We start from the raw sequence: 19,199 nt of genomic DNA, 5'->3' as shown, positions 1-19,199 counted from the left end.
GTCTCCCAGCCCAAGAGGTATAAGACGTTTTTGGCAAGAATACTCACTACGGACGAGTCTTCGCTATACTGGTCCACAGACCCCATTTGCGTCTGCTCATTATAAACTGGCGGGTAGTACTGGTGCTGAGGCGAGCTGTTGGGGTCTGGGTACTGGTGCTCCGGAGGAAAGCTTGCTTGAGGCTGGCTCCTGTTCGGTTGATGAAAGGCCGTTGTGGAGTAGTTCCCAGGTACGGCTGGTTTCCCGTTCGGCGTTGCTGGGGTGGCTACGCAGCTTTCGATTAGTAGGACACACACTTGCGGTGCCGTACGAAGGAGATTGACGGCCTTAAATACAAAAAAAATCATAATTTACCACAGGCTAATGAAAATGACGGGAAACTGGTCCAGCAAGAGGGACTCATGGGTGTGGTAAACATTAGGACATTCAGGGGTGCAGTAGGACCCCGCCCTTTCCAAAACCTTAGAAAACCGAGTTTCCAGCTCACCATAAGTGTTGTTTTTTTTCCTCCTATCGAACACTAGATAACTCGAGTCTGCTGCTCACTTTAAGTAATTTAAGTTTCCCGTTTCTAGAACCCTAGATAACTCGAATCTCCTGCTCACTTTAAAGGATTTCTGTTTCCCCTCAAGCATCTCTTAATATTTTCAACACTATTTGTGGTGTAATTGGGGCTCAATTGTACATCTGAGACAAATCATTTCTTTTTATTACAATTTGTGTATAAGCAATATCACTTACATCTTGTCTTGAAATGCCTTCTAAACTCTGGCCATTTATTTCGAGTATCCTATCACCTGGAAGACAAGAGCAGATTACAAAAAAAACATTCTCACACATAAAATAGCTTAATTAGAAAAGGAGGTGAAGCTTAGTGCTTTGGAAGTAGCCTTGATGGAACCAGACGAGGATGTTCGACCTTGTGACCCATGTTGTGGATGTTGTTGTAGAACCAATGTTCGCTAAAGCCAACGACACACTAGGCGACTAAAATTCGCCAGGTTTGTCTGCTGCCGCGGCAGCAAATTCGCCGATATCTAGACGTCTGATTTGGCCGATACTGACCACCTCATACTGACAATAAAATTCGCTGGCGATCGCAGGCGATTGTATTGGCTCGCACGCCTAGTGTGTAGGTAGACTTTAAATAAAAATGAAATAAAAATATAACGTCATATAAAGTCTCGCATCGCGTGCCCTCGAACTCCCGCTCAAGGTCTTGAAAATACTAAATGAGCGGTAAATATACTAGCAAATAAACACAATACTATCCTTGTTAAAAATACAAAAACCGATTATTATTTTTTTTAATTTTGTTTTATTATTCCGACCCTTTCTGTTCTCTGTAAAGTCTATCGTACATTTTTGTCACACTACGAAGTCACGCATCGCCTGGGCCCCGGCCTTCCGCTCAAGGTCTTGCAAACTACACATTTGGAAGCTATATAATATAAATAAAACAGTACAGAATAAAAATAACAATAAAAATGAACTACCGCTCATTTAGTATTTTCTAGACCTTGAGCGGGAGTTTGAGGACACGCCATGCGAGACTTGCTCTCTTGACTGTACACAAAACAGAAAACGTCGGAATAACAAGGAAAGAATTTTGCTTATTTACTTTTATTTATAAGGTGTTTTTTTTATTAAAGAAAATAACAAACTACGGGTCATTTTCAAGACCTTAGCATTTTCAAGACCTTTAGCGTGAGAGCGGGCCTCGCGCGAAACTTGTTTCTACGGAAATGCTGAGGTTTTAGTTGTGTACAGAGAACGAAGAGGGTAAATAAAAAGGCACACTAGAATTTGTAATTTGCCTTTTTGTTTTCATAAGAAGTGGAACAACTTTTGGACTATAATATTAAAATTTGTGTCACCGGCTTACTCGAATATACATAACACATTTGATGTGCCACCGAAAGTAGCGCTGTCCCATTGTACACAGGCAAGGGGATTTTTTTTATATATTTAAAAGACCTCAGTACATCGATAAACGTTTCCTCTATCTAAATAAAGATAGAAGGTCATTTGTTCGTCAAGGTTACATATTCTCGCGTTATTCAAAAAAATTAAACGCTCCGCTCATTTAGCTCACGCAAGACCTTGAGCGGCTACGCCTCATTCAGCCACTGCGTATTTTTCGATTCACTAGCCGTGACTATAAATAACTATATCATCATCACTGAACCTCTATTATTTTTCTAAGATTATTTTTCGCTTAAATCAAAATACGATTTTGTTCGATCTGCTACACCGCTAATATGATTATGATTTGAAGACAGGGTTAGAAATCATTATCGCCGTACCAATATTTATTTTTCCACTCAGGGCTGCCGATCCATCATGTGCCATCGTCTTGACGTATATTCCGCCAAGTTCTATGCCACCCTGCAAAATACGGAAACGTCAATTTATTCTAGTTAGAGCAACCAGCATTTAAGGCCATTTATATCGGGTTGAATTAGTACGGGCAGATTTTTACTTCCGGAGGAATTAAACCCTTGTCTTAAATCCGATATCAATTCAAATATGACAGATTTCAAAGCGAAATCGAGATCTCTAATATACATTAATTAAAAATTAAGGCCTTCATAATCAAAGCAAATTAAATTCTAAAGAAAAGGCAACTATCAAGAGAGGAATTGTTATTTTCGAGTGATACACGCTTCGATAATTTGCATACCTCATTGAAATAAGTTATTGGGTATCCGCATTCTATTGTTTGGGGGTATAGCTCAGTGGTAGAGCATTCGACTGCAGATCGAGAGGTCACCGGTTCAAACCCGGTTGCCCCCTCTTTTTTTTTTCTCGAAGTCCCTTTTCTTAAGTAAAGTTTAGTAACTTTAAGTTGTCTTCTGACTATACAAAACAGCACAATGTATCAAACATTTCTCACTTACAATGATATTTAGTCCCAAGCTGCCGTTGATCTTCTGTAATTGCACAGGATAAATGCTGACCTGAGGTACCAAATATCACATTATTCAATTGACTATAGTTCAAATCACACCAACTGTACACAAATCCTGAGTTAATACCTGAACCGGTTGAATTACAAAATAATAAAGATAGATCATACCAGCGGTACAAATACTGAGTTAATACCTGAATTGGTTGGTTTACAAAATAATAAAGATAAATCATACCAGCGGTACAAATCCTGAGTTAATACCTGAACCGGTTGGTTTACAAAATAATAAAGATAGATCATACCAGCGGTACAAATCCTGAGTTAATACCTGAATTGGTTGGTTTACAAAATAATAAAGATATATCATACCAGCGGTACAAATCCTGAGTTAATACCTGAACCGGTTGGTTTACAAAATAATAAAGATAGATCATACCAGCGGTACAAATCCTGAGTTAATACCTGAATTGGTTGATTTACAAAATAATAAACATAGATCATACCAGCGGTACAAATCCTGAGTTAATACCTGAACCGGTTGGTTTACAAAATAATAAAGATAGATCATACCAGCGGTACAAATCCTGAATTAATACCTGAACCGGTTGGTTTACAAAATAATAAAGATAGATCATACCAGCTGTACAAATCCGGAATTAATACCTGAATTGGTTGGTTTACATAATAATAAAGATAGATCATACCAGCGGTACAAATCCTGAATTAATACCTGAACCGGTTGGTTTACAAAATAATAAAGATAGATCATACCAGCTGTACAAATCCTGAGTTAATACCTGAACCGGTTGGTTTACAAAATAATATAGATCATACCAGCTGTACAAATCCGGAATTAATACCTGAACCGGTTGGTTTTCCTGGACAGGCGTCGCTGACCCGTTCAAGTGAATCGCGGGACCAACACCAGACGGCTGGATGACCGAGTGGTCCACGCTAGGCGCCTTGCCAACGTCCGATACCGGAGAACCCCGGCCGGGGGAATCGGACATGTCCGTCCGGACAACTCCATTCATCTTGACGGCTGGGAAAAAAGGTATAAGGAAATAAGTATAACTTCATCCATGTTGCGCGCATATGCTTATTCACTTGTACACTTGTTGTCAAAAAAACATTTTCACTTAGAAATTACGTAATTTACTTTTTGCGTAAACTCACGCGAAAATAAACACAGAAATGGCTGCGCCCGTTATGCCAGAAAGCGACAAAAAAATAATTCAATGAAAATAAACCCCTTTTTATATAAAAAATTTCTGGCTGATTCGCAAGCGCTAAAAAGTTGCTTTTTGTTGTTGTTATTCTGCCGCAGAGCCACCTCAAATGTCACGTGATTTCTTAGCACAAATCTAGAACTCGAGAAAACGAATGCAAAATGAAAGACTTTGCTATGAAATTAGTTTACCTAGTCATCATTTATAAAACAAATGTCATGCTTCCTTCGGCGACTGATTGTTGGTAAACGTGGACAAAGGATGATTATATAAAACCAAAAATAGGGGAGCTTTTTCTTCGTAAACTCTGGCGCATGTGCAGTAGACAATTTGGCATTCTTGTATGAAAGGGAAACCGAACTCAGCAAGATACCTAGGTCGCAAAGGAAAATAGATACAGGAAAATATCTAAAACCATCAAAAAATTTTTTCTATCAGAGTTAGGGACTTCCCCAGTGGCGTAACGAAATCTGCATTTCAGAAATGTAGAAATGTTAGCGTGTCTAAGGAAAAGAGTTTATCTTGCCCTGCTTAGAAACACAGCAGTGCCAATTATCAGTTGAACGGATATGTCACCTTCAAACGCGTGCAAATTAGCCGCACTTAGTAGTACATGCTATTTATGACTTTATGATAATAAAGTACGAATACGGGTCAGACGTACCTTGTAATAGAACGCTTACAAAATGACCAGAGCAATAAGCTCGAGGGCGATTAGCGAGACAGTGCGTTATATCGTAATATGTTAATGACTCGGGCCGTGACCCAGCGTCAAAACCAAAAACGATTAGGCATAATAATGATCAATATTTAATAACATCCAAAACGAAAAACAACCAAACTGAAATATATATTCACAACTTCTGGAATTTTCTCAACCGTTTGTTGTTCAAAATACCGATTTTAGAGTGTGAGAAGGCTTATCGAGCTTAAGTGTTTAAGGAAATGATGAGGAAATCCCTTTTTAAAATAGCATAAATCATCGATAGATTGTTTTGCTGACGTTTTGTTAGAATTGGTCTGTGACTCGAGCATCGTCTGGAAAACAAAATGTCCAACTTTGTTCTTTTACCCAATTTGACACTGTAACATTTAGAACAGCAGTTGAAGTGATTTGAAACAAAAAAAAAATAAAAAAAAATAAAGAAACCCAAAAATTTCTCTAAGCAAAAATTTAAATAAAAACATTTCTTTCTTACCAAATAAATAAAGGAGTTATTATTTTGGTTTCATTCAGTTAGTAGGTTTATGCTACAAATTGCTTTCTCGAGCAGAAAGAAACCATATGATAAAAGTCATTGTTCCTTGTTCGCAGGCCGCACTCATGAAAACAGGGAAGGAAGTCTTACTTACACCTAGCATTGCTGCATTTTTTGGAGAACTTTGTCCGATTCACATACATTGTGTTCCAATTCTCGTCGCATCTCTTGGTGTGTTCCTACTCCGATAAACGGCAATTGTGGGCATGGATGATTTTGTGATTATTGTACATAATGAAACAACTGCCTCGGGGCTGGCAAGGATAGCCAAATGTTTCACCCATTACTTTATCTTGATTCTCTTTAGGAATTCAAAGCACTGTAAGACCTACTGAGGATAAACTGCTGGGTTGTTTGAGGTTTAAGTTCATGATGGGGAATTATTACTCGCGAGGAATCGCAATTGCCGCAGCGAACAAAATTATTAGATCATAGACCCACGGACATGCAATGGGCTGGCAACTTTGTGTTTGTGCACTTTGGAGTCATGGACTATTATCGGAGCGAGCATAGTATTGTCAAGAGAGACAGTATTAAAAGTCAAGAATATAGAAACTATTGCTTTATGGAGTAAAATGTAAGCGTATTCTATTTAAGTAAATAATAGAGTGAGAAGATGTGTATGAAAAGAACCGGTATCGAACTTGCCGAAGCGAGGAAACTTTTGAAAGCCAAGCATCAAAAGCCCTATAATTCGCCCCGCTCGTCTACCATTCGCCCCCGCACGCCTACCATTCGCCCCCGCACGCCTACCATTCGCACCTGATCGCCTACCATTGGCCCCTACTCGCCTACCATTCGCACCTGATCGCCTACCATTCGCACCTGATCGCCTACCATTGGCCCCTACTCGTCTATCATTTGTACATGATCGCCTACCATTGGCCCCTACTCGCCTACCATTCGCTCCGCTCGTCTACCATTCGCCCCGCTCGTCTACCATTCGCCCCCGCTCGCCTACCATTCGCACATGCACGCCTACCATTCGCACCTGATCGCCTACCATTCGCCCCGCTCGTCTACCATTCGCACCTGATCGCCTACCATTCGCCCCTACTCGCCTACCATTCGCACCTGATCGCCTACCATTGGCCCCTACTCGCCCACCATTAGCACCTGATCGCCTACCATTCGCCCCTACTCGCCTACCATCCGCCCCCTCTCGCCTACCATTCGCACCTGATAGCCTACCATTCGCCCCTACTCGCCTAGCAATCGCCCCCTGCTCGTCTACCATTAGCCCCCGCTCGCCTACCATTCGCACCTGATCGCCTACCATTGGCTTCTACTCGCCTACCATTCGCACCTGCTCGCCTACCATTCGCCCCGCTCGTCTATTATTCGCCCCTGCTCGCCTACCATTCGCCCCGCTCGTCTACCATTCGCACCTGATCGCCTACCATTCGCACCTGATCGCCTACCATTCGCCCCTACTCGCCTACCATTCGCCCCCTCTCGCCTACCATTCGCCCTTACTCGTCTACCATTCGCCCCCTCTCGCCTACCATTAGCACCTGATCGACTACCATTCGCTCCGCACGCCTACCATTCGCACCTGATCGCCTACCATTGGCCCCTACTTGCCTACCATTCGCACCTGATCGCCTACCATTGGCCCCTGCTCGCCTACCATTCGCCCAGCTTGTCTATCATTCGCCCCTGCTCGCCTACCATTCGCCCCGCTTGTCTATTATTCGCCCCTACTCATCTACCATTCGCTCCCGCTCGTCTATCATTCGCCCTACTCGCCTATCATTCGCCCCTGCTCGCCTATCATTCGCCCCACTCGTCTTTTATTCGCCCCTGCTCGCAAACCATTCGCCCCGCTTGTCTATTATTCGCCCCTACTCGCCTACCATTCGCACCTGATCGCCTACCATTGGCCCCTGCTCGCCTACCATTCGCCCCGCTTGTCTATCATTTGCCCCTGCTCGCCTACCATTCGCCCCGCTTGTCTATTATTCGCCCCTACTCGCCTACCATTCGCACCTGATCGCCTACCATTGGCCCCTGCTCGCCTACCATTCGCCCCGCTTGTCTATCATTTGCCCCTGCTCGCCTACCATTCGCCCCGCTTGTCTATCATTCGCCCTGCTCGCCTATCATTCGCCCCGCTCGTCTATCATTCGCCCCTGCGCCCCTGCTCGCCTAATATTCCCCCCGCTTGTCTATCATTCGCCCCTGCTCGCCTAATATTCCCCCCCGCTTGTCTATCATTCGCCCTGCTCGCCTAGTGGCGGGGAAAAAGAAACTCACATCCATCCTTGGGGAACTCCCTCAGACTCGAAAGCTTTATGCCCATCATCATCTGGAATTTGTAGAATGACGTGCACATCTTGAGAAGGTAACGAGACCTGTGGGTTAAAATGAAAAAAAAAAAAAACAAATGAGAATAATTTAAAAACAAAAGAAAAGTAAAACTGCGCTACAAAAAAATCAGTCGCTATTTTTTCAGCACAAAATAAAAGCATCAAAACATCTTGGAGGTAGAGAAAATTGTCAAAAGGCAAAAAAAAAAAAGAATGGTATTCAATAACATACTTAGACACAGACTGTTCGATGAACAGTTAACATTTCGAGTTATTGCTGCCTAAACACAATTTAAAATAAATATGTTTAAATCTTACAAATGTCTTTACTTATATATCCTTCTTTATGAAACAAAAAAGACATCAACTTATGAAACAAAAAAAAATCAACTTGTGTTCAGTTGATTGAGCGTTGTTTTTTTGGTAAGTATGTAAAACACTTCGGTAACCGGCTACAAAATATGAGACTAACGGTACTCGAGAGATAATCGAATGAGTAAAAATGTAAGCGAATGCCGAGTTAGGTGAAAAGGAAAAGACGTGACTATTATGTAACGATTCATACAGCCTAAACGATGGTCGTAAGTGTATACATCACCAAAAGCCAAAACGTATATTAAAACAAATGTGTTTTCACACTTACTCGACACTCACTATAAACAAAGATCATGTTAAATTCGGAACCAGTAAAAACACATCATTTCCGAATTTAGTGACGACATAATATGACAAAACGTTGTGAATACTACCGAATGTAAATACTACTTGAGGCGTTTTGAATAGAAAAAAAGGCTGTGATCCTTTGCCTCGTTGTTGAGGTAACACGAATACGTGACGAGAATGTTTACATCACGTGGTCGGGACAAACTCTTGCAATGCACCCCGTTAACTTACTTTTTGTAACTTATGGTGTAAAGGACGATTTTGGACGTTTCCGGTGGCCCATGTGCTTCGATGAAGAACCGCCGTCTCTGTAATATTCAAAGAACATAAAGGTCTGTTACAGATCGAGAGCGAAGATGTTATTCAACCTCTTTGTGGATTACAACAGCTGTCATGTAACTATTGAACAAGTAACATGTCAGTAAAACACATTTTTGAAAAGAAAAAATATCGCTCGGCCTTCGTCAAATAGTGAAAAACACTTTAGCATACGGTCGACCGCACAGAACTCTGGGTCTTCTAACATGACCGCACAGAACTCTGGGTCTTCTAGCATGACCGCATAGAACTCTGGGTCTTCTAGCATGACCGCACAGAACTCTGGGTCGTCTAGCAAGAAACGCACATAACTTTGGGGCCCCAGAGCGTAGCATGAGGAAGACCGAGGGTTTGTGTCTGTCTCAGGCTAGGAATCTACTCACGTGAAATGCCATTCGCTTGATATTCTGCCATGGATGACGAAACACGGGACTCTTGACAATCCCTCTTTCCTAGAAAATAATACAGTTTTACCCATGATGCCTTGCTTTGGCGGCCATATTCGGCGCTGGCGAAACTGGTGAGAAGACTTGTCAATTTCAGACAATGTTTCAAAATGTGAATCATTCAGGATGCTTTACTAATTACAATTCCTAATAATGGAATTATACAGTGCATTCTGGGTAGGGTGAGCTTGCCCATTAAAACGCGAACAAAAAGGTTAGTTTTGAATGACTGAACGTGACCTGATGGTGTATTGCCAATGGAGACGTCCCCCTACCTCGTAAACTATGAGCCCGCGAACACTGATCCCCAGACTGTAGCTCCCGCGTTTGTCTTTCTTGAACTGAAAGAAAATACAACACATTCATGAGAAATGTTAAAGGCATTCTTTAACTCGTATTTTACGGCTCGGAGTTAAATTTACCTTAGATACTTTGTTGAAGATGATTCCATATTCTTGTAACTTTTGCGCCTCCTAGAGAAAATAAAAGTGTTTATTCAGAAACTGTCCAAACAGAGGATAATTTAGGATCAATCAAACAAAAGTTGAATTTGTAAATAATGTTGATAATTCTTCACTCCCAGACAACAACTCCATGCCCGTCAGCAAACCCAAGCAAACAGACTTGAGTTTTGAATTGTAATTCTAGAGTTTTGTAGTTGAATATATTTTTTAATGGAAGAAGGTAAAAAGAAATTTGAAAACTGTCCTCGCTCTCTTCTTTCTTATTCCCCCCCCCCTTTTTCACGTCCTCCCTTCGGATAATAGTGACGTCATAGTGACGGTCAGGGTCCCAGAGAGTGTACGGTGCTAAAATGGCCTTCCCAGAATGCACTGCTTTGTTTCACTTCACGCTTGCGTCAAAAATACTGAGTACAAGGCAATGCATCTCGGGTAGGCTGAGCAGATCCCTTTAATGGTTTGAGTAACAAGTACCTTGAGATACTCAATCTCAGCTTGCGCGTCACTGATCCCCGTGTGGGCCTTGTGGAGCTGAGGAAGTGTGTTGCGAATGTACGAAGCTGTCAGTTTGGCGATGGCCTGTTGAAATATTGCAATTATAAATTTCTTTATAAAGATCTAAAAACTTAAATATCCCTGTGCTGTAATTCGTGTTGTCTCGTGGGTTTCAAATAAATTTTCAAGTGGAATTTTAGTATTTTACATTGCGCTACCGTGGCAACCTTGACAATTTTGCGAAGTCAAGCAATCAAAATCAATGAGTATGCGAGAAACGTACTATTTCATTCAATGCTTGAGTGCACATCAGAGCACTATTGAATCTTCCTTGTTATCAAGTTCGTAAATGATCAAGTTCGTGAATGATTCTCGCTTGATAATTGGCAAACCTTCTTAAAACGATGACTTGGTTGCCACAATAGCAGCTTGTATCGCACTAATTGGATTGGTTTTACAGACCGGAAAGTCGGGTTTGGCGTTGAGAGTGCAACAGCGTATAAGTATTGCTAGTAAATTGGTTAGTATAATAGTGCAAGACACATACGTACTGCTAGTAAATTGGTTAGTATAATAGTGCAAGGCACTTACGTACTGCTAGTAAATTGGTTAGTATAATAGTGCAAAGCACATACGTACTGCTAGTAAATTGGTTAGTATAATAGTGCGGGTTGCCTGAGTATTGCTAGTGCGGTGTGGTCAGTATAAGAGGGTAAAGCGTATCAGTATTGCTAGTAAATTGGTTAGTATAATAATGCGGGGTGCCTGAGTATTGCTAGTGCGGTGTGGTCAGTATAAGAGGATAAAGCGTATCAGTATTGCTAGTAAATTGGTTAGTATAATAGTGCGGGGTGCCTGAGTATTGCTAGTGCGGTGTGGTCAGTATAAGAGGGTAAAGCGTATCAGTATTGCTAGTAAATTGGTTAGTATAATAATGCGGGGTGCCTGAGTATTGCTAGTGCGGTGTGGTCAGTATAAGAGGGTAAAGCGTATCAGTATTGCTAGTAAATTGGTTAGTATAATAGTGCGGGGTGCCTGAGTATTGCTAGTGAGGTGTGGTCAGTATAAGAGGGTAAAGCGTATCAGTATTGCTAGTAAAATGGTTAATATATAAGTGCATGAGTTGCAAGCTAGGTGTGGTTAGTATAAGAGTCGCGACACTAACAACGGAACCCATGTCGGACTCTTTGGCAGCCTCAGGGGTAGACATCAAGCGCATACCGACAACAGTTAACGTCTAACAATACAACAAATACAAGTTACAGCTTCCAGATTATTGAAATTATACCACACCATGATGATAATAATATGATGCTAATGATGATGATGCCCCATCACACTAAATGCGGACAATGCCAATAACCAATAAGCGAAAAAAAAAATACAATAAACGCACAAGTTGTGGAGAATGTTGTTCTAAGACTAAGTAATCATTGCCTTAAATGTCGTGGAAGATATTGTTCCCGGACGTACTTGTGTATGCGTATAAATGTATCATCTTTGCAAATACTGTTCTGGGACAAAATAGTTATTGCCATGTATAAAAAAAACTTCATTGTACATTATAGTTTTCTAATTACTCATTGTCGTGTGCTCGTTGTAAAAGAAAGTGTTCAGGTTGGAAAAAGTCGTCTACATGTGTATAAACCTATTCGGTGTGAAAGGTAGTGTCGTGGGACAAAGTACTCCTTCTCATGTGTATAAACTTACACGTTGTGGAAAATAGCGTTCTGCGCGTGTGTATAAACACACCCGTTGTGGAAAATAGCAATCTGTGTGTGTGTATAAACTTACCCGTTGTGGAAAATTGCGTTCTGCGCGTGTATAAACTCACCCGTTGTAGAAAATAGCGTTCTGCGCGTGTTCATAAACTCACCCGTTGTGGAAGATAGTGTTCTGGGACGAAGTAATCATTTCCGTGGACGGACTGGTTGTAATCTCCCACCTCCGCCTGCAAGGCGTACGAGGCGAGTAGCATCGCCGTCTCCTCGTGCACGAAGATTCCTCCCTCGAGAACATCTTTCCGTAACTGAAGATAATACAAGTGACGTGTGCTCTGTTGCCTGAAAAAAAAAAATGATATCCTAAATAAGCAAAGAACGTCAATCACGTAGCCAGCTTACTAGTATGCCAGGCAGCCGTTATTAATGTCGGTCACGTAAAGTTACCCTTTCCATTGTGAGGAGGGAAAGGTTGCGTGACAGTCTGCTTAGTAGCCACTTTTAGTGTTAGTCGCGCAAATAATTTCCTTCCAACTTTCAATGCCCAAATATCCCAAATAGTACCAAGTCACGTCAAGTATCCATGACCATTGACGAATCAAAGCGAGTGCTACGCAACTCTACTTACTGCAGGAGACAGATGTTTTCAACGTAGTACTTGACACGGAAGAAAATTGTAAAGACTAAGGAAGAGTTACAGGACACCTACAGAACAAATGAACAAATATTGAGTATTAGTTAGAGTAGTACACCAAAAACTGGAATTCGATTTTGATCAATTTTCGTCTTTAATAAGACTTCTTCAGGGCAGACTCAAGAAATCGTATTAAAGACGAAAATTTGGCAGAGTCGAATTCCAGTTTTTGGTGTATTGTATTTATTCTTCTGGTTCACGAACACGACTATTTGGGCTTTTTAGAGTAGTAGAGAAGAGTAGTTGAGAGCCTGGGTCCTGTTGCAAGCATTTAGAGGGAGGGGCGCAAGGGCGTACCGGCTTTGTCACGCAAAAAGTCATAGCGGACAGTAAATCCTGTCATTTGTATTGGGGACGTCAACGAAACGCAGGGGACGCTGGCCCGTGGGACGCTGGCCCGTGTATCCCAGTAACGGTGCTTACACACTAACCACCACTCGTGAATGTAAACTGCGTGGAGTAGTCCGTAACTACACACTAAGTCAGTCACATGTGAAGCGCATTTGATCGCGCTGTTAGTTTGCGCTATACGAATAAACATTTCAAATATATGTTTTGTTGCTACGGTTATGGAATGCAGAGGTGAGTAGCATTGTTCACTTACGTCATCTTTCCATAAGTGCGGAGCATACTTGGCGAGTTTAGAAAGTTTTTCGTTGAGATCTAAAAACTCATGTTCACCATCTAAAATAAAACAAGACACATTCATTTCGATAATTGTGACAGTTTAACGGTACTTTTACTGGCGACTTTTGTGGCGTAAGGATTCAAAATAATTTAAGATTATCTTACCTTTTATGATCATAAGACCAAAGAAAATGGTTTCTGAGAGACCGAGATGATCGGAGATTGTGTTGTAGAGATCTTGCCCTGTAGCAGTCGACTACAATAAAACAACCCAAGTGAATATAAGCAATATATAAGAGTGAATATAAGCAATATATAAGTGAATATAAGCAATATAAGTCTATCCAGCCATTACACGGTGACGCGGGGGAGTGACACAGCGTGACATGGCGCCAAGGGTGTGGCACAGCGTGACAAAGCGCCAAGGGCGTGACACAGCGTGACATGCGGCAAAGGGTGTGACACAGCGTGACACAGCGTGACATGGGTGTGACTCAGCGTGACATGCGGCTAAGGGTGTGACACAGCGTGGAGTGGCGCCAAGGGTGTGATACAGTGTGACATGGCGCCAAGGGTGTGCCTAAGCGTGACATGGCGCCAAAGGTGTGGCACAGCGTGAAAAAGCGCCAAGGGTGTGACACAGCGTGACATGGGTGTGACTCAGCGTGACATGCGGCTAAGGGTGTGACACAGCGTGACATGCGGCTAAGGGTGTAACACAAGCGTGACATGGCGCCAAGTGTGTGATACAGCGTGACATGGCGCCAATTGTGTGATACAGCGTGACATGGCGCCAAGGGTGTGACTCACCTCTCGTAACATGTCGCCAAGGGTGTGACTCGGCGTGACATGGCGCCAAGGGTGTGACTAACAATTACATGTCGCTAACACAGCGATACATGTAACCATGGGTATAACACAGTGTGACATGGCACCAAGGGTGTTACTCAGCATGACATGGCGCCAAGGGTGTGAATCAGAGTGACATGGCGCTAAGAGTGTAACACAGCGTTACATGTGACCATGGGTATAACACAGCGTGACATTGCGCCAGGGGTGTGACTCAGCGTGACATGGCGCTAAGAGTGTAACACAGCGTTAGATGTGACCATGGGTATAACACAGCGTGACATTGCGCCAGGGGTGTGACTCAGCGTGACATGGCGCTAAGAGTGTAACACAGCGCTACATATAACCATGGGTATAACACAGCGTGACATTGCGCCAGGGGTGTGACTCAGCGTGACATGGCGCTAAGGGTGTGACTCAGCGTGACATGGCGCCAAGGGTGTGACTAAGCATGACATGGCGCTAAGAGTGTAACACAGTGTTACTTGTAACCATGGGTATAACACAGTGTGACATGGCGCCAGGGGTGTGACTCACCTCGCGTGACATGGCGCCAAGGGTGTGACTCAGCGTGACATGGCGCTAAGAGTGTGACTCACCTCGCGTGACATGGCGCCAAGGGTGTGACTCACCTCGCATGACATGGCGCCAAGAGTGTGACTCAGCGTGACAAAGAATTAATGAAGTGTGTGACAGCGTGACAAGGTAACAAGGGTAGACGTGACACAGCGTTACATGGCGCTAAGTGTGTGACAGCGTGACAATGCAACAACGGTAGGCATGACACAGCGTTACATAGCACCAGGGGCGTGACATGGTACAAAGTGCATGGCATAGCGCAGCCTGAACCCAGGAGAGGATCTCCTTATCTTAACAGCGTGACATGACAATAAGGATATCTCCCTGTAAATCTATCCCTAGACTATTTTCGTCCTTACCAGGACACGGACGTTAAGACGCTCTCCATTTAGCAGCACAACATTGATGAGCTTATCTCCGTCGCCGATCTGTAATTTAGCACGAAGAACATCATTAGTATGCATATATTACAAGTAAATGGTGACGTCATGCAGTGTGCAGGAAAGTTGAGGTGTCACGTGGGTTGTGATATAAGATAAGAGCAACATGATCGAGTGACAAATTCGAATTGAACGAGAACGCGAAAGCAAGTCTAAGGTACGCGAGAGCAAATTCTGGACCAGGAAAGAAAATGGGTGAAATAAACTTGTTTAGGGAAGACATCCGTTTGATGAGTTAGTTCGGTTCGATACGGTTCGGAGTCGTGTTTTGAATTTGTCAAGCAGTTTAAAAGCGTTGCAAGCTGGTTAAGTTGAAGTTTAGTCATGTGTTTTGTTGTTAGTCTTTATGGTGAATTCAATCCCAGGAGATACAGATTTTTAATAAACTGAAAGTAATATTGGATTCTTAAGTCGATTTAACAATAGAACGCGGCATGTAATATGTTATCATATGGGTGGATCAATCGTTCATCCGGGTTATGGAGCGACCCAACCGGAAAAATCAGCCATGGTATCAAATCTAATTACAAAAATGTTTTTATTTCTTTATTTTTTATTTTCTTATTAAAAACTTAGATTGTGAGAACTTAGATTAGAAATACTCCAGTTCCATGGGCCTTCTTAAAAGACAACAAAGCCCTCGATCAAAAGCGAATTGACTACAGACCACGCAAAGTTAGAGATCCTCTTTATCACGTCTCCGAGAATGCTCGGTCAACATTCACTTTCAAATGAACGCTTGGTTGCCTTTCAAGATGGCACAAGGAGCTGTGGGTGTTCTAAATGAAGGATTGTGAAAAGTGAAATATAGTGACTTAGTGTGAATTAGCGTGTTACGAGCAATTAAAGGCAAAAAGAGAAGAATATAAGATAAAAGTACCACAATGGCGGCATCCTCGGCCCTATCGTCGCTACGCCGATTGCCCTAAGTCAACATGGGACAAACGGGTCAGAAAAGCGGAAAAATACAGAAGAGGCGACCTTAGTTATACGTGCGGTACCATAGGCAAGATCTAGAGGATAGGTAGCGGGAGATAGGGACAGTCTTACTGGACGTACGGTACCACAGGGAAGATCAAAAGGACAAAAGGATAGGTAGCGGACGACAAAAGACAGTCTTACTGGACGTATGGTACCACAGGGAAGATCAAAAGGATAGGTAGCGGGCGACAAAAGACAGTCTTACTGGACGTATGGTACCACAGGGAAGAACTAGAGGATAGGTAGCGGGCGACAAAAGACAGTCTTACTGGACGTACGGTACTAACAGGCAAGATCAAAAGGATAGGTAGCGGGCGACAAAAGACAGTCTTACTGGACGTATGGTACCACAGGGAAGATCTAGAGGATAGGTAGCGGGCGACAAAAGACAGTCTTACTGGACGTACGGTACTACAGGGAAGATCAAAAGGATAGGTAGCGGGCGACAGGGGACAGTCTTACTGGACGTACGGTACTACAGGGAAGATCAAAAGGATAGGTAGCGGGCGACAAAAGACAGTCTTACTGGACGTACGGTACTAACAGGCAAGATCAAAAGGATAGGTAGCGGGCGACAAAAGACAGTCTTACTGGACGTATGGTACCACAGGGAAGATCAAAAGGATAGGTAGCGGGCGACAAAAGACAGTCTTACTGGACGTACGGTACCACAGGGAAGATCAAAAGGATAGGTAGCGGGCGACAGGGGACAGTCTACTGGACGTACGGTACCACAGGGAAGATCAAAAGGATAGGTAGCGGGCGACAAAAGACAGCCTTACTGGACGTACGGTACTACAGGCAAGATCTAGAGGATAGGTAGCGGACGACAAAAGACATTCTTACTGGACGTATGGTACCACAGGGAAGATCAAAAGGATAGGTAGCGGGCGACAAAAGACAGTCTTACTGGACGTACGGTACCACAGGAAAGATCAAAAGGATAGGTAGCGGGCGACAGGGGACAGTCTACTGGACGTACGGTACCACAGGGAAGATCAAAAGGATAGGTAGCGGGCGACAAAAGACAGCCTTACTGGACGTACGGTACCACAGGGAAGATCAAAAGGATAGGTAGCGGGCGACAGGGGACAGTCTACTGGACGTACGGTACAACTTTGCCAGAGCTGGGGGAGTAAGTGGAACGCGGGAAACTATACTAAAAGAAAAGTCTTAATGACAACAGGAGAAAGAAAAACCGAGGGAGACTTCCAATAGAAAAGCTACTGTAGCGGTAGACTAAGGAAAAGGGAACGTCCTGAGAATTAGCCACTGTGGAGCCACTAGGAAAGGCGGGGAAATAACAACCAAATGCGCAATTTAGTATTATGGATACTTTGGGTCAAAAGGACTGGGAAGAAAAGCGAGGATAGCTAATTGGTATTAACATGATGTGTATGTTTTTGTTGGCATCATTGTTGTGGCGTTGTCTGTACTGAATTGCACACAAGTAGGCAGACTTTACACGGGCCTAGTACAACTGTCTACGAGCACATTGACACATTGAGTCATAATGTCCACAAAAAACAAGTCAATTAATTCACGTGAAACTGTCCAACTTTTCACGATAACAAGCCAATCTGTCTATGAGGACACGGCAATCTGTCCATGAAGACAAGTCCAACAATTCACTGCCCACGTGCAAGGTTCAAATAGCTACGTGCTGCCATACAGTCGCGTGTACGTGGGTATGAGCTCAGCCAAAAAAGTCTAGATCGACCGGACGTCTAGGGTCTAATTCGAAGGTTCAAAATATGTTGTTAATGATTGTTGTTTTTCCTGTATGATGCTGATGCAAATATACCGTGCCTGGGGTAATCAAGAGGTGCTTATCTTAAAGACCCTAGGGGCGGCATAGAAAAAGAGATTGCGAACAAGCAAAACTCTTCCGCAAGGTAGCGAACAAATACACCTTAATATAGATATAAAAAGAGGGACAAAACAACAAAGGGAAAAGAAATAAAAAAAGCATAATCTGAACAAGGCAAAAACAAGGTTATAACAAAAATGATAAGCGCAACAAAAAGGCAACTGGAAATAAGCAATTATGGAAATACGGCAGGCAACAAAAAGTAAAACAGAAGAACAGGCAAAAAAAGAACATAAATAGAAAGGACAATAAGCTAAAAAAACACCTAAACAAAAAAAATCTACTACTTTTATGAGTTTTCAATACTCTTGAATCACAATAAGAAATTTGAAAACACATACTACGGAATTTCCTTTCTTGATATAATTGCATAATACAGAAACACGAAAAGCTTTCATCTCCAGCTATTATTACCCTCGGGGGTAGCATAAGAAACTAGGATTTACACAAAATTTAATGATGCATGATCCATCTCTCATCTCTCCATCTTGAGTTGTTATGCGGAAGAGTTAGTAGCCCTTATAACTTGGCTGAATTTAGTTCGCAATGCTTGTTACAACAGATCGCTTAGCTACTCTCTTAAATCGTCATTATATTAGAAAAAACAACACTGGTATTGTTGGAGCCGAATAGCGCAGATGTCCATATGTGATGTGCATATTCGAGCTTTCTTTCGTTTACTAATGAAGCTGAAAAGAATTAGTTCGTATAAAATGGCTTTCATAGTACAAAGCGTTTTCTAGCCCAATTGCTTTAAAAGAGTTACTCGTGAAATCTTCTGTCTTGTCTGAATTTGCAGAAATAATGAGAAACAGAATGTTTTCCGTTCCATTAAAAGCAAAAGATAATCGGGAAATGGAAGCGCTTTAGAAAAGTAAATGATAAGTTAAGACAAGTGGAGACTCGGCAACAGAAAAGAGCTTCTGATATCAAATATTGATTTCTTCTTTAAATGAATTGTCAAAATAAATCCGCAGCAAAATTGCGCAGCGAATTATGAAATCTCACAAAATATAGAAAACTGAAAACATAGATCTTTACGTTCCAATTATCTCCGCGCTATTTAGTGGGCTCGATTGTTTTATGCATTTGAAAAACATCCACGATTAAATACTTACGCGATGTTTAGAAGGCTTTTTCGGTCCGTTAAATTCGTCGAAACTCAGCTGAGATTTACGAAGTCTGAACGAACTAAACGAGCCAGATCTCCTAAACGACCATCCGCGCGATGCAAAACTTGACATCCTCGTGCGAATTCATAACTGCAAGAAATATCCTCACTTTCTGTGAGTAAAACTCCAGCGAGATACGACTGTCACCCTGCACGTGACGTCACGAGTAAATCCG

The 19,199-nt window shown here is 42.5% G+C and overlaps 1 protein-coding gene and 1 non-coding gene across 11 annotated transcripts in view; one reads left to right on the top strand and one right to left on the bottom strand.

Annotated features, from left to right (window-relative positions):
* Positions 1-19,199, bottom strand: part of LOC5501855 (microtubule-associated protein futsch) — a 51,448-nt gene that overhangs the window by 19,565 nt on the left and 12,684 nt on the right. For 5 of the 10 annotated variants that reach the window (XM_048724555.1, XM_048724557.1, XM_048724559.1 and 2 more), the window contains 17 exons: positions 15,882-15,926; positions 14,921-14,989; positions 13,299-13,389; positions 13,111-13,190; positions 12,441-12,517; positions 11,968-12,154; positions 10,071-10,175; positions 9,558-9,608; positions 9,411-9,476; positions 9,073-9,141; positions 8,603-8,679; positions 7,656-7,753; positions 3,772-3,953; positions 2,901-2,960; positions 2,307-2,388; positions 742-797; positions 48-326 (listed from right to left, as the gene is read on the bottom strand). In XM_048724555.1, coding sequence (XP_048580512.1) covers positions 48-326; positions 742-797; positions 2,307-2,388; positions 2,901-2,960; positions 3,772-3,953; positions 7,656-7,753; positions 8,603-8,679; positions 9,073-9,141; positions 9,411-9,476; positions 9,558-9,608; positions 10,071-10,175; positions 11,968-12,154; positions 12,441-12,517; positions 13,111-13,190; positions 13,299-13,389; positions 14,921-14,989; positions 15,882-15,926 — 1,674 coding nt within the window. Of the gene's footprint in view, positions 1-47; positions 327-741; positions 798-2,306; positions 2,389-2,900; positions 2,961-3,771; positions 3,954-7,655; positions 7,754-8,602; positions 8,680-9,072; positions 9,142-9,410; positions 9,477-9,557; positions 9,609-10,070; positions 10,176-11,256; positions 11,863-11,967; positions 12,155-12,440; positions 12,518-13,110; positions 13,191-13,298; positions 13,390-14,920; positions 14,990-15,881; positions 15,927-18,970; positions 19,177-19,199 lie in introns of those variants that run through there. The other 5 variants (XM_048724554.1, XM_048724563.1, XM_048724564.1 and 2 more) reach the window with 4 other exon arrangements.
* Trnac-gca lies at positions 2,725-2,796 on the top strand. Its single transcript has one exon. It is a non-coding gene; the product is annotated as a tRNA-Cys (tRNA).

This window comes from Nematostella vectensis, chromosome 3 (assembly GCF_932526225.1).
Source record: "Nematostella vectensis chromosome 3, jaNemVect1.1, whole genome shotgun sequence".
Lineage (NCBI taxonomy): Eukaryota > Metazoa > Cnidaria > Anthozoa > Actiniaria > Edwardsiidae > Nematostella > Nematostella vectensis.
Note: the sequence above shows the minus strand (reverse complement) of the source record. Positions and strands in the feature narration are given on the sequence as shown.